The sequence below is a fragment of the Phoxinus phoxinus genome (genome assembly GCF_949152265.1).
Source record: "Phoxinus phoxinus genome assembly, chromosome: 20".
Lineage (NCBI taxonomy): Eukaryota > Metazoa > Chordata > Actinopteri > Cypriniformes > Leuciscidae > Phoxinus > Phoxinus phoxinus.
Window position 1 is genome coordinate 6,209,637 of NC_136895.1, and position 16,474 is coordinate 6,226,110.

Below are 16,474 nucleotides of genomic sequence, written 5' to 3' on the forward strand. Positions count from 1 at the left end.
ACATTCTTGCGGTGCCATCAGCCAATCAGCATTGGCATGACATCATCTTCCTGTGCATTAATGGCTAGGCAACTGCCAGTGAATGGGAATGCTAATAGATAGCTTTCTCCAGGTATTACAGACCTCCTGGATCTCTCCAAATGCCCATTCAAGAAAATTCTGCAGACGCTCCGATGGGCTCGACCACAATGCTCTGAAAAAGCCACATTACCAAGAGTAATGGCCACAATCTTTCTGAGTGCAACCAGTGTCCTTGAAGACATTTACATCTACTGATGCTTTTATCCAAAAGTGATTCACAAAAACGATTCGTCTTGAGCGGAAAATTACATTAGAAGTGCTGCGATGCTAAGTTCTAAAGCTGGTTAAAAAAGTATATGCAAGTACTTGCAAGGGGTTCGCTATACCTATATAGTTTTACATTTATCAGCAAATGCTTTGCAAATGAAAAATTGATTTCAATATAATTATAATTTAAAATGTGTGTGTGTGTGTGTGTGTGTGTGTGTGTGTGTGTGTGTGTGTGTGTGTGTGTGTGTGTGTGTGTGTACTTGTACAACTATCTTTGTGAGGACCAGTTTGAGTTTTAGACCATTGGAGTGAGGACAAAGAGAGTAAAGTGAGGACATTTTGGCCGGTCCTCACTTTCTGAGACCCCTTTAAAGGCCTGTTTGAGGGTCAAGACTTGGTTTTAGGGATAAGGTTATAATTAGGTTTAGGGTAGGTTTAGGGTTTGGGTTCGTGTTCGGGTTCGGGTTCGGGTTAGGCACAAATAGTTGTGATGGGTAAGGTTAGGGTAAACTGCTAGAGATTGCATTGTGTCAATGAATGTCGTCATAAAGATAGATGTTCAAGAATGTGTGTGTGTGTGTGTGTGTGTGTGTGTGTGTGTGTGTGTGTGTGTGTGTGTGTGTGTGTGTGTGTGTGTGTGTGTGTGTGTGTGTGTGTGTGTGTGTGTGTGTGTGTGTGTGTGTGTGTGTGTGTGTGTGTGTGTGTGTGTGTGTGTGTGTGAACTGAACTGAAACTATATAAAAATATTTGTGTTACTTGTAATAAAATAAATGTTAACTGAAATAAAATTATATACAGTATATATATATAATTATAACTTAAACTTATTTTATTTCAGCTAGTTGTCAAAGAAACATTTCTCATTTTCCTTTAGTTTAACTTGATGTACTAAAATAACTCAGATTAAAATAAAAACGTATAAAAACTATGTCGACAAAAACACAAAAGGAGGAGGAGGATCTGGCGAAATGAAATCTCTAGCGTAAAGTTCTCTCTGTCCACACCTCGCCGGGGGTCGGCTGCCCCCTGACGTCGTCTTCGGCAGGATAGGCAGAGTCCGCTGCCCTCTGAATGGGAAGCATTCATTTTCATTTGATTGTTTTCATTTTCTAAATGATTAATAAATTAATATCATCTCGCCTTCCGAGTCTTTCTGGTAGGTCTGGATGAGCCGGTAGAGAGAAACACCACGATGGAGCCGATGGAGGGAGGAGCAAAGGTGGAGCACCGACGGGATTCCTGGGTGGAGCCTTGGGGCCAACCAATGGCAGCGGAGCAGGACGAGGTGGAGACCCGAGCCAAACCGTGAGGATGACAGCCCATCGTGACATCGTAGATCTGGAGGACCAAGACCGTCGCCGGCTAAAGTGAACGTGGTGGAGGTGGGGGCCTGGCAGAACAAGGCAGAAGGACCGCCCCCCCCCCCCCCCCCCCCCGACTGAGTCTGGTTTCTCCCAAGGATTGTTTTCTCCATTCTGTCACCTGATTGAGTTTAGTTCCTTGCCACTGTTGCCTTGGCTTTTGGCTTGCTTATTTGGAGACATTTTGTATTCAACAATATTATTGATCTCCCTTACTTCAGGATGACGATGACGCATTTTTCTTATAGACACAAACTTTGTTGTATTATATTCATGTAATCACTGTGAAGCTGCTTTGATACAATCTGTATTGTAAAAAGCGCTATATAAATAAAGGTGACTTCACTTGACTTGACTTGACTTGACTTGACTTGACTTGACTTGACTTGACCAAGGCAGAACCAGAGGAAAGGAGGAACCCGGTGGAGCCGAAGGGGTGGAAGGCTGAGGCGCAGCTGGAGACCCGGAAATCTGCGGGTGAAAACAGGGTGACGAGAGATCAAGGTGAAGCCGGAGGGTCGAGGGAGCCCGGTGGAGTCTTAACTGACCACGGCGGAGCTGAGGGAGTGCAGAGCCGAAGGGCTGACAGGTCGAGGTGGAGAAACTGGCCTGGAGGTCCGAGGTGTAGCCAGGGGATCCACTTCTCAGAGCCATGCTGGTGGTGGAGTCAGTGGCAAGGGCGGAGATGAGAAGCTGTAAGGCACCAGAAAGACAGGAGAGTCCAGGGAACTGGATGGAGCCAGTGGTGAGTACAGGAACAACGGGGTGGGAAGGATATTAGACTGGATCAGGTCATCCAGAACACTTGGGTTCGAATGAGGAGAGAGTTTGGTGGGGGGGGGGGGGGGGGGGGGGGGGGGGACAAGGATGGGAGTGGGCTCCGCAGTAAAGTCAATGAGCCAGTGATCCTCATCTGCCTCTGGGTAGGACTGTCCTGACGGCACTGACTCCGTGATGGACCTGTCGATCAGCTCCGGCCTCGGGATGGAAGTGTTGACCGGGTCTGGCACCGGGACGAACTCTTTGGCTGGCTCCGGCTCCATGGTTGGGGGGAGGGCTCTCACTTGTGGTCTGTGGCAGGCGCTGACTTAGGGTGTGGTGGGCTCGGGCATCGTCATCAGGTCCACAGCAGAGGATCTTTCTTGCTGTCTGGGACACCCCGGGCTTGGACGATAAGCCAGACCTGAAGTGGGCAGAGAGATGGCTGCGTCGGAGTTGATGGCGTCTTCCTCAACGACTTCCATGGTGAAGGATGATCCGAAAACCCACAAGGCGTATTTTAATCAGCAGCATCTGTCCTAGAATGTCGTCCACTCCTTCAGAAAAGCTGTTTACGTGTCTCATCATCCCAGCGTCATACTACAGCTCCAGGATGTCCTCTTTATACTCTTCCAGCAAGCGTCTCTTCTGTGAGTAACAGTTGTTTATTGTTGGTCAGTTATTCGGTCACGCTCAATCCAACACAAAGGATTCAGGAATACACTCAAATAGTCTTTAATCCATGAAAATAATTACTCAGGAGTAGTGTTGTCAAAAGACCCGGTACTTCGGTACCATTTCGGTACTAAAAAAATTAATTGGTTACGGTACCAGCTTTTCTTAAGTACCGGTGGTACCGAAGTATCGGATTAATCCGGTTCTTGACGCGCTGTCCGAACGGTGCACAGTTGCGTCCTCTTCATAAACACACTGAGATATGCGACCGGCGGCGCTGCTAATGCGGTTTCTCTGAATCCACTTGTTGACCAGAAAGGAGGAAAGAGCCGTTCACAGCGCGTTTTTTGCGCGTGCAAATTCGTTTTCCAGGCGCGCCTCTGTTCATGGTTGCATAGCAACGGCAGACGCAACGGGAAAGCACGTGCTTGTGGAAAGGAGAAAGCGGTGCAAACTGCGCTCTCCATGATGACGAGGAAGTATCATCTAAAAATTAATTGATTTCTAGCCCTTGCATTAGCTTTACTACTAGATATATTCATTGAGATGAGAAATAAAAAGCCGCCCTGTACAGCTGTTCGGCTGAGCTTTCCATGTTGTTACGGAAAGACCGCTGGTTTTTGTCACATGACCTGTTGAGATGCATTGAAGTGCATCTCACTGAATTTGCACGCGCATAAAACGCGATATGTGAACGGCCCCTAAAGTGGTATCGTGTGCGGTTGTATCTTGTTTAAAATGCCTTTTAAATATGAACGCAGTTTTGGATTAAATAAAAGGACCGTCAAGTCAAATAAAACACGTTTTATCTCCTGTTTAGTTGGTAACACTACATTGAGATACCATTCATTAACATTAATGCCTTATCTAACATCAACACATTGAGTGAACAATATATTTTTACAACATTAATGTATGTTTGTGAATGTTATTTAATACAAACACTTGATTGTTCATGAACAGATACAACTTTTGATTTTAAAAATGTATTAGTAGAGTACATTTTTAAATTACCCCAAGGAGAATAATTGCTTCAGTAACTGTTGTTAGGTCATTTTATCTAATGTTATCTAACAAATGGATATACACTTTAATATATGCAAATTTAATAAAAATTAGCTTTGGTACCGAATTTGGTACCGAGAACCGTGGATTTTCACAGGTATCGGTACCGAATACTGAAATTTTGGTACCGTGACAACACTACTCAGGAGAATCTCAGGAGAATTAACATGTTAACCTGAAGCAAAGACAATAACCGACAGAGAACTGAACAAAACAGGGAGTATATATACACAGGTTTAACAAGGTAACTAAATGGGAGACAAATGAACATAATCATTAACTCGTGAGTAACCAAGGCTAACAAGGGTAAGGAGAACGTTACACCGAAAGGTTATCCCTTAAATGCATACCTCGGGTGTTAAGTAACCCGGGACGTCATTCACTACCCTCCTCCTCATTCATTTTTTAAGGTTAGACATAAACCTTCTTAGTATTCCTCAATCAATTCATTATAAACAATATAACAAGAAAAAAATTTATTAAACAATTGCTGTTTTCCCATTAATTTTTTTGTTTAAATTATATAGGGTCGCTAACGACCCGAGGTGTGTAACCGTGTAAGTATATTTTTTTCTGGTCAACAATAATTGAATCATTGATTACTGAATAAGTGCAATTCACCTTTATGGTGTCAATGAAGTGACGTTACATTTATAATCACTGCAGGCAGAAAACAAAAGAATAGGAAGTATCATCAGCAAAACTTAAAAAACATCAGCGATTTACTGCAGAGCAAATACTGAACGCAATTAAATATTAGTGTCACTGTCACTTGACGGTGGATCTGATAAAGACCCTGTCAGCGATCAAAATATTGGTTTTGAAGATGTTGGAAATGATCGTTTTGAGAATATGTTTGAGATGGTGAATATGAGCCAGATGTTGAATGTACTGGGAAATGAGCTCTGATGAGGACAGTGATGATGGTATAAAACATCTGCTCAAACTGAACCCTTCCAAGCTCCATAAGATAACGAAATATGCTTTATTTTATTCAACTGTAATTGTTACTGTAATATCAGGAGAGTTGTATATTATCGCGACAGGTAGAGATCCATCTGTGTTAGATATCGCTAAATAATGATTGATATTCATGCTTTTAAGGGTTATTCAAGAAAGCAAAGCACAGTAACAGAAATACAATGAAACTTAAACTTTTTTCATTCAAATTTTATATAGCCTACCCTACATACATTGTTTACGTCATCTGCAAATGCTTTTGCAGTCTTCCCAAAAAAAACTTAAATAATTCACGAAGCTGTATTTAATAATAATGTATATAATTTTTTAATTAAATTCAATTAATCGTGTTTTTCATTATTTTTTAAATTACACTTTTATATTCTATATTGAATGTTGTTTAGGTATAATTATCATAATTTGGAATACGAGAGCAGTCACTCTATGATTTGATTATCATAGAGAGCAGTCAAAATATGATTTACAGAACTGAGGAAGTGAGCCGATATTTTCCACATCGTGCCGGTTTAACATAAAATCTGTGACCCATATGATTTCCTTTTGTTCAATACAACCACCAAATTTCTAGTGTTTCCAATTTGAGCCAGTAGAAAAGCTTACACTGCCTTTTACATCTGGGAAATTGTCTTACGGATGAGGCAGCGGCTTTTTCGAAAGGTCACAAATTTTAGTGGACTTAGTCGTAACTGTTTTATGATTGGAAACGATCATGTCCTTTTCTATTTTTATATCAATAACTGCTCATAGAAAAAAATTAATGGAGAGTTGCAATCATGTGTTCTGGTAGCGATAATAAAAATAAAAAAATCGAGATTAGTTACAGATTTAACACATAATACAATAGTATGAGACAATTTGGTGTAGAATATTATGATATGTTGTATAGCAACAACCAATCAGAAAAGCCTCTGTGCTTGCGTCATTAAATCTTCACGAGATGCTCATGACTTGTGACCTGTGAACTGCAGAGCTGTCCATCACTATTTTTCCCTTCAGTTAGACAGTATCCCAGCCATCAACGTCACTTTGGATGAAAAGGATCTCCTTAAGGATAAGTAACTTATGCCCACATTTATGATCACCACATTTTAGGCTGTCAGGACTCATAATATAAGGGTTGATGTAGTGTATGTGGACCCCGTAGATTCCCCCAAATTATTGATTTAATAGTAAAAACAGAATGCTACCATCTCTTTTTACGTGGTTGTCTGGCGTCTTGTGTTTTCCCGTTTCACATATTCCCGTAGAAAACACGCTCCATCACTGACTCCGCTGTATACCAACTTTCCAGAAAGTAAACTTGGCACCATGGGTAACCAAAATACATTTCATTTTTTGCTAAACCTGCAAAAAGTGATCACAAATTAGATGCATTGCCAGTAAAAAATAAAAAACCTATCAGTCTAATTAGATTTTTTTTTTTTTTTTCTAAAATAGACAAGATCTGAAGGTGGAAGTGTTTCTGTATAACTTGCAGTAGTGCATAATACATCATATAATAAACAGGATAAATGATAATCAATACATGAATTAAATACTTACATTAACAATTTTCTTGGATACAAAAAAATGACATAGGATTTCCTTGCATGTCAACCAAGCATATTTGTGTATTTACAGTATATGTGCGTATCTGATGTTTCTTTAGCTCAATTAATGGCCATGTTTTGCCTATGTGTCAAAGTCTCTCCTTCGTCTGATGATTGTATGTCAGTGTAAAGTGCATATGTTAAAGCTGAGCATTCGTTCACAGTTAGATGAGTTAAAACACTTCTCTGTAGATGCTGGTCCCGTGCGATCTGAAGTGTGGAGAGATGCAGAGACAGAGACAGGTTCAGGTCAGCGTATACTGCCACACAGTGTCCCAAACCAGAATCAGCCGCAGTCGCACTGAACCCATCCTGCAATAACACATATACAGGCAAATTAATACTTTATATACTTTATATTAGTATTATTTTGCTAAATATGTTATTTTAACTCCAGCTGACCTCCAGGGTAAGTTACAAAAAACAAACATTTTATGCATTGTACTTCAAAAGTGCATTATAATTTATTGTAATTGTTTTTAAAGTCTATTTTAATTCAATATTCTAGTGCACACAATACACACCTGCATTTTTCAGCTTAGTTATTTAGTTTTTCTTCCTATCTATCAAAAGAGTTGATGGATGGATGGATGGATGGATGGATGGATGGATGGATGGATGGATGGATGGATGGATGGATAGATAGATAGATAGATAGATAGATAGATAGATAGATAGATAGATAGATAGATAGATAGATAGATAGAGAGATAGATAGATAGATAGATAGATAGATAGATAGATAGATAGATAGATAGATAGATAGATAGATAGATCTAAATAATGTATTAAATAAATGTAACACGAGTGCATATGGCATTCAAACACAAAGACGTGAATCGTTTTACTATTTCTGTTCTAACATTTTTTTTTTTATAAAAAATGATAAAGTCGCGACCGGTGATTACCATGAATGAATTCAAATACGATTGTTCGTTTCGCACCTGTGTTTAAGTGTTCACTGCAAACTATAACTCAACTAAACACCCAGTCCGCCTATCCTCCGGTCACTGAGACGATGCGCGGTAACCTGTGACGCACGCACACACACACGCGCGCGCGCGCGCACAGCGGACAATCTGGCGAAGGTAAACCACGGGAGGAAGGGGGGGTGGGCGTGACGTCACATGAGTGATGTCATATCGCCTATAAAACCATGAGCCGAAATGACATCGAGTAAGAGTTGAGCTCGACACCTCTGGGAGTAAATGAAGGCTTGTGATTGAGACACACTTAAACCACTGATCTTCTCCTCCGACATCAACTGCACTGAAGCATCAGCACGATGATCATCTCGCATGTGGTGGCTTGTGGACTTATTCTGACTCTCCTATCAGTCCGCGCGGAGGCGAAACCATTAACGCAGGAAGAACAGAGGGTGAGTCTCACATTTAGACCTGCTTAACAAATGATATTCATTTATTCAGACAGATATATATATATATAAAGTTTATTACAACCTTTATAACTTGTGAAAAAGACGCGCTAAAGCTTAGACATGAAGTTACGCGAAAATTTACGCATTTAAATTAAGTGCGTAAAACGCGTAAAATGCGAGTGTTTGATTATTATTTTTTAAATAACCAGCTAAATTAGTTTTTCTTTTCACATCTCATCACTACGTTTTCATCACTATTATCATGCAAAAGCGACCCGATCGTTATTAGACGCAGAAGCTGGAGTTTGGACACTTGTCCGGACGCGATGTTTGCAGCAAGACTTCTTTAGCCAGACTTTTTATTCATCAATTTCCGTGACTTACATCATGGCATATCAACAGGTTCTCGTTCCCCAACATAAAAAAAAAATAATTAAAAAAAAGTAAAGAAAAGAAAAGAAAACGCGCTCTTAAGACGCATTGCGCACCGACTCATACACACATCGCTTTGATGTCACTCCTATAGACTTGAATTAGAATTTCAACTTTTAAGTCTCAAACTTTTCAGAATGTTCTCGTTTCTGAAGAAAGTTTCGAACGAATGTGCCAAGATACCAAAACGTATTGATATTTTAACTTCGACTCAAACATTTCATCAAAATCAAATGATCTGAGACTTTTTTTCTCTCACAGTGATGTCTTGGAAGAACTACAGAGCCTTTCAGAGAAAAGTTCTTAAAATAACCCTTTTTTTCTTAGGCTAGCGTGTGAAGAACATTTAAATAATCGAAAGAACCTTTTGTGTAACGAAGGATGTTAAAGATTCTGTATGGAACCAAAGATGCAAAGAACCTTTATTTTTAAAGAGTGTTTTACTTACATTACACATAAATGAGAATTCCATTAAATCTCATAAACTCTGAAATAACAGCATAGAAGCCTTAATAATACATTGTAATATGAAATATAAATTAAATAAATAATAAATTGTCTGCAAGACCTTCTCCAAGAAACCTGTTACTCCACATGCTTGTGTTACACTGAAGATGTGTTACACATACACTTTAAAACTTGATATAATATGATATTAATAAATCATATTAGAAAGTAATTGATTTTTGTGTAAGATTTTAAAGGAACTTAAAAGCATCATAGGAAGGTAACCTAAACAATCTTGTGAATCACCTATTTTAGACCAAAAGAACATTTGAAGGGTCTCTTTAAGTTAGCAGTTTATAATGTTGACACTAGTGTGGTGTAATAATTGAGGAGTGTGAGTATTGAGGTGTTTATCCCCGTGTCCCTCAGTCCCTGCGGATGCTGCTGGGAGAGGAGCTGTCCGAGTTCCTGGCGTCGGGAGAGAGCCAGAGGCGGCTGGAGAACCGGGCTCGGCTCCTGAGGGACCTGCGCATGGACACGCGGGCCCGGGGCCCCTGGGCTCGGATGCTGAGCGACCAGCCCGGCTCCCGCAGACTCAGAGCCGGCTCCAAGAAGGCCGGGACCGCGGCCAGGAGCGGATGCTTCGGACACAAGATGGACAGGATAGGGACCATGAGCGGGATGGGCTGCCAGCCGTCTCACTATCCCTCCGTCAACAACCTCTCATGGTGAGCGTCTGACCCTCACACGCGCTCTCTGGGGCATCACAGCTACTGTATGTTCATCAATATTAATACACATGCACATATTTATGATTTAATACATAATTGTAGATATACTCTTTTTGAAAATATCATTTCAATTATATAATTACATATTTATAATCAATATTTAATGCAAATACTTATACAAATGATATATGATATCAAATTATATATATCAATATTTATACCAATATATATAATATATATATTATATATATATATATATATATATATATGATTTTTCAAGTATAATATCGATACAAATTATATATATATATATATATATATATATATATATATATATATATATATATATATATATATATATATTGATATATTGTGTGTGATTTAAAACTATAATAATTTAATATATTAAATAAGATAAAATATATTTTAAAATCATTTATTTAAAATTATTATTTAATTAATTAATAAATATGTAAAGATCTAAATATGAGTTATTTGTATGTTTTTTCAAACGACATGTTTTAAAATATAAATCATTTATTATGTTAATAATAAATTATTATTTATTTATTTATTTAATGTTTATAAATGTATAAATAAATAAATAATTAAATAAATAAATAAATATATTTTAAATTAATGTTAATACTATATATATATATATATATATATATATATATATAATTAGTAATCTATTTACTTTTCAATATTTTTAGTATCTATAGTCTAAAACTTATATTAGCAGATATAATCTTTGGGAATTACATGTAAATTTTAACAGTTAAATAAATAAATATACTTTTAATGAATGTTAATGATATATATATATATATATATAATATTTGCTATAAAATATATATTTGCACATATACTCTTTGGGAATTTCACAAATTAAACAAATTGATGAAACAAAACAAATTTCTCTCTCTATTTTTGGCATTGCATTTGTTGCATATATCCTCTTTTTTATGCGTATGATATTTATCATCTGTCATATTAAGCACTGAATGCCTGACAGTTACTGAGTTTCTTGATGCCGAAGGCTTTACATGATGTTATAGTGTGTGTGTGTGCGCGTGTGTGCGCGTGTGTGTGCGCTCGTGTGTGTGTGTTTGTGTGTGTGTGTGTGTGTGTGTGTGTGTGTGTGTGTCAGACTGATGCGAAGGCTATCTGACTCTGTGATGCAGGACTGTTGTCAAAGACCTGACGTCGGTCTCACAAACGCGTGTGTGTGACGTGACAGATGTCGGACTGAATCCGTCTAACCATGTGCCGTCTTTTTTTTTCCCAGAGCGCATCACGAACGTCATGGATTTTGGACAGAATGGACTTAGTTGCTCTTCTTCTGAGGGAAACCTTAAAGAATCGGACTAATGGTACAAAGCCACTACGAGACGCATTTGTGGGGACAATGACACGTACAACTGAAATTAAGTAATTAGATAAAACATATGTACAAAAAAAAAAACACCAACAACAACAACATGATGTGGATAAAAGCTGTATATTGTTGCTGCTGCTGCTGTACATTCATGTATTTCATTCTCGCATAAATGTATTTATGTTTAAAAACCTATTTATATGTTTATAAAAGAGATATTTATAAATATGAGTTTTATTTATGTAACATTTTGAAATGAATGCAAACTGCAGGTCAATTCTGTTTGTAACTATTTTGTCTCTAATAGTTGTAAATGTTTTAAAAATCATTAAAAAAATGCACACAAAAAAAACAGGTCGCAAAAGTTTTTAAATGTTACTTTTGAATAACAGATTATATTAGCCTACATAAACGAGACAATGTCAAATCGATTAATCGTGATTAATCACATCTAACACAGAAGTTTGTAAATATAGCCTATACACACACACACACACACACACACACACACATATAGGCTAGGCTATCTATATTTCACACACAAATCCTTGTCCAAGTCTAAATCAGTATTTTTCTCTTCTTCATGTAAAAAGTATTTAAACATCCTTGAAACCAGATCAATTTATCTGAGAATCAAAATTGTGTATTTGTGTAAAATAATGCTAATTGTTTAGAGTATTTTCTCTAGTTTTAAGCATCAACCACATTAAATTATGTTGTTTTGTTTATAAATGCCAGTTTTAAAGCTAATTCAACATATATTCTCTGAAAATATTGGCGTAAATGCTCTCTCTAAGAGTGAAATGCAGTAAATGTTTCTTGTTTTGAGGATGTTTGGATATTTCTAGAAACAGATGCACGTGACCGCACACAGGGCTCGCGAACACCTTCCTTAACGGGACAATTTTCAAGTTGAAAAGTTTCAACTCTGTCATGGAAACTATCTATAAACCTTAATCAAACCGTTTAATAATAATTTAAATGGGAATTTATACCTATAAATGGACGGATGATTCAGCTGCGGCGCCATCTTTTGGTCAGACGCTTGAATTCACTCAGTGCGCGAGCGCGACTCTCTCAGTGCATTGTGGGTATTGTCTAGCCGTTGAGCGCCAAACGCAAGTGAGCATCCCTATGCTACTCCCTTCGTAGGGCAGAGCCCTTAAAGTGGGACTTTGGAGGGTGCATGGCACTTAGCCGTTTGGGACACACTTAAGGGAGCAACGAAAGACAACGTCATTTCCTCATTATCTTCACCTGGGAATGTTCCCATGGCAACGCACAACGGTGTCCATAAGATGTTCTTACGACAGAAATGTCTTATTATTGCTGTTAACATAATAACTGTTGCAAATAAATATACATTTTATAGATAAAAACGTATACAAAAGTTTTTAAAATATGCGTTATGTGTGTGTGAGTGTAGCCTATATCTCTGCTCTCAACTTTAAAACTTGCCGTCTTATCTTTGGACCCTGCATTAGCCTACTTAACTTTTTTTTTTTTTACCTATAAAACTTATCTAAACATAACATGACAAAAATGTGTATAACGAACAAAACAAAATGTATATTGTATATTAGCTTGAACTCTCCCACCATCTATCTAGCTTTTAATTGGTGGTTGCTTATGATTTCACTTTTCTAACTTTAGTTAGTGTGTAATGTTGCTGTTTGATCATAAACAACATCTGCAGAGTTACAACACTCAAAGTTCAAAGCAAAGGGAGATATTTGCTTTTAAAGAAATGTCTTTTTAAGGACTACAACAAACGGCTGGTAGGAACTACACAAGTAAAAGTTTTTGACATTTTCAGTGCGTGTGTGTGTGTGAGTGCAAGCTGTTGAAGCTCCGCCCCCTGTGCCGGGAGCAGCAGCTCATTTGCATTTAAAGGAACAGACACACAAAACGTTGCGTTTTTGCTCACTCATCAAAAAGTGACGACTTTAACATGCTATATAAAAATATCTGTGGGGTATTTTGAGCTAAAACGTCACATACACACTCTGGGGACATCAGAGACTTATTTTACATCTTGAGAAAAGGGCAATATACCACCCCTTTAAAATGAATCACTCACGAGTGGGTTATATTCGCTGGATCACATGACCATAAATGATAAAACTGCTTCCTTGAAGTGACCATCGCATGTACCCTTCGCTAATGGCCTTGTGGAAGGGCCCTTTGTGAAATAATCCAGTTGTTCACTTTCGTTTGGAAAACCCCTACAAATGGCGTCCCCTTCCGGAAGGGCCCTTCAAGGGCGCAGAAATACCGTTTGGAATTTGCCCCGCAGACTCGTTAATGTGGTGCATTATGGGATTTAATGAGTGTACTTGATAATGTCCACTACAGTTTCAGACACTATATGGCTGTTCCCTCAAATAGTGCCATATATTTAAGGGTAGTGTGGGATTTCGGACACAGCCGTGGACTTTGCGATCATTGTAAGTCCATAATGGGCATAGCCTATGATGTGTGGCATTTGGGACGGGGCCATAAAAGACTACGCCCTCTAAATTGAAGATTTGATTAATAAAACCGCTAGAATGAATAAGGAGGGGCATCAGAGGGCAGGATGAGGCTTGGACACACCGTTCAGATAAATCTCTGAAACATAAGGGAAGCATTTTGCTGAATTTTATCTAAATCCAAAATGGCAAACTGGCAGTTTAAGAGCATTGCTTGCTACAATTAAGTTTGACCCACTAAGTGGGTAAAATACCAGATTTATTACACTGAATTAATGCAGTATATATATATATGTAGAGTGCTTTTAAAGGAGAATTACACAAGGAAAGGAAAAAAACTGTGTTTTGTCCTTGAAAGCCGGTTTCCTATGACTCACACTGGGTCATTTGGGTCTATTTATTGCAAAGGAAAGCAAGGGACGCTGTGACAGATAATCCAATTTAAAAAAATGAAGAGAAAAGCAACGTCTGATCATTGAACTTACCAAAGAACCTGAGAGATTGAAGCACAGAGAACTATATCAAAAATATTGATATTTGTGTAATTATGTTTAAACCCTCATTTTAAACAAGAAGAAACACTTTTAGAGGGTATTAGTCATTTCTATGCCTTTTGTAGTCATTCAAAATTAAAAGATTAAAACATTGTTTTTGAAATAAGTCTCTTCTGCTCACCAAAGCCGCATTTATTTAATCAAAAATACAGTAAAAACAGTAATATTGTGAAATATTGTGTCTGAAATGTCCCCTCCGTCATGTGGAGTTCCTCAGGGCTCGGTTTTAGGTCCTATTCTGTTTTTATTGTATATTAGCCCTCTTGGTTAAATAATTCATCATTTTAAAAGTGTGTCTTATCACTTTTGCTAACGCCAGTTACTGTTCATTCAAAGAGTCAGAGTTAATGAAGTTAACTGAACAATAAACAATAACTACTTACAACTCAATACAAAAATGACTGAAACCGTAATCATTGCTCCAGATCAAATCAAACAGTTGGTCAGAAACTGTTTTTATCATTTGAGAAATATTTCTAAATTGAGAACATTGTTGTTCAAAGCTGACATTGAGATGATTATGCATGCCTTTATTTCTTCTCGTGTAGATGATTGTAATTCTCTTTTTACTTGTTTTAACAGAGTCATCTCCAAATGTTGCAAAACACAGCCAGCAGGACACACATCACACCGGTTTTATCCACGCTCCATTGGCTTACAGTCAGAATTGATTGTAAAGTTTTAGTTTTGACTACATGGACATTACAGTTTCCCCCAAACTCTGGAACAAATGAGTTTTTGTGTGGTCCAATCTGTTGTTTCTTTTAAAAAGCAGCCGAAGACACTTTTATTTAGACAAGCTTTTAGTTAATTGGGCTTTCATGTTTTATGTTTTGTTTTTAGCTCTGATAGTGTTTTTTTGTTCTTTTATGTAAACTGTTGCACTTTGTAAAGCACTTTGTGATTTATATCTGTGATAGGTGCTATATAAATAAAGTCTATTCACTTAAATATTATTACAATTTAAAATAGCTGTTTTCTCAATATAGCCTACTATAAAATGTAATTTATTCCTGTGATCAAAGCTGAGTTTTCAGCATCATTACTCCAGTCTTCAGTGTCACATGATCCTTCAGAAATCATTCTAACATGATGATTTGATGCTCAAGAAACAGTTGTGATTATTCACATATTTTTGTGGAAACCATTGATTTTCATAACCCAACAAAGTGGCCAGATATGTTTAACCCAGATATTGGGTACCATAAACAACCCAAGTGTGCACACATACAGAATAAGTATATGAAGAATGGCATGTTTCATCTGAAGTTGCACTGCAGGCTGATCAGATCTGCACCGTTACTGAAATCCTGCGAAACATGATTCAACTGCAGTTTAAAACGCAACGATGCCATCTTGTGGTCATTGATAATCTCCTCATTGCCAGAACACCTGTTTGTTTTTGTTTGTTTTAGCGTGTTTCTATATGTGGTTACGATGGTGGTTACTGGGATTCTGTCCACTCCAATTGCTTAAAAACTGAATAGCAACATGATCTGAACTCATGTCTAAACCTGCTCCTGAGAAACACTGTCCTCCTGCAGAGTTTAGCCCCAGAAAGACCAGGGGCCTCATTTATAAAACTGTGCGTAGGATCCTTACTAAAAGTGTACGTGCGCCTGAAAGCCGAAAATGGCGTACGCAAAAAAATATTCAGACTTATAAAACCGTGCGTACGCCAGAACCTGCGCAGAATTCACCTTATAAATCCCACTCCGCGGAAGATTGTGCGCACATGCGTCTCCTCCCCGAAATAACCATATATGGAGCTTACAACGCCTAGTTTTACTATGCATATCCTCATATCATTTGCATATGATTATTCATCCACGTGATAACATGTTTAACGGTACAAGACATTAGGCTTGTTTGAGATGAGCAAAATCTGCGCAGAACCGATCACCGGTGATCACCGCGAGATGCATGCCGGTTAGAAATGTGTCCGACTGCGTTCCGCCTGGCTCTGATGTCATGCTGACGTATGTCAAAAATCTCTCGCGAGCGCAAGGCACACCTGTCGGATTCTGCAGTCGAGCGCAGTTGCTCTCCACTGACTGCGCGGATCAAAAGCATGATGGGAAACGACTTGCTGACGACACAGCTTAATGCTCATTGGTTTAAACAACCATGATGTAATGTTCTCTTTTAAAATGTTTGATATTAAAACTCTGATATCATGTTTTATGTGTATAAATGATCTGTGAATATTCCCAAACTCTCTGACAGTGCGATCTCTATATGGATTATGTGATTATGTAATTTAAATATATATATATATATAAACACATGTATTAAAGAAAAAAAAAGATTGATAAACACGTATTTGGAATGGGATTATATAGCCTAACAAGTGATTTGG

The 16,474-nt window shown here is 38.0% G+C and overlaps 1 protein-coding gene across 2 annotated transcripts; it reads left to right on the forward strand.

Moving 5' to 3' along the window:
• Positions 1–7,897: 7,897 nt before the first annotated feature.
• On the forward strand, positions 7,898–11,434 carry nppc (natriuretic peptide C; the record flags this gene model as incomplete). Of its 2 annotated transcripts, XM_079593719.1 has the most annotated exons (3): positions 7,898–8,099; positions 9,408–9,706; positions 11,001–11,434. In XM_079593719.1, coding segments are annotated over exons 1-3 (393 nt in total). In that variant the 5' UTR covers positions 7,898–8,006. The 2 variants fall into 2 exon arrangements, with proteins under 2 accessions (XP_079449845.1, XP_079449844.1); XM_079593718.1 differs by lacking the exon at positions 11,001–11,434 and having other exon boundaries at positions 7,915–8,099; positions 9,408–9,710.
• Positions 11,435–16,474: the final 5,040 nt, after the last annotated feature.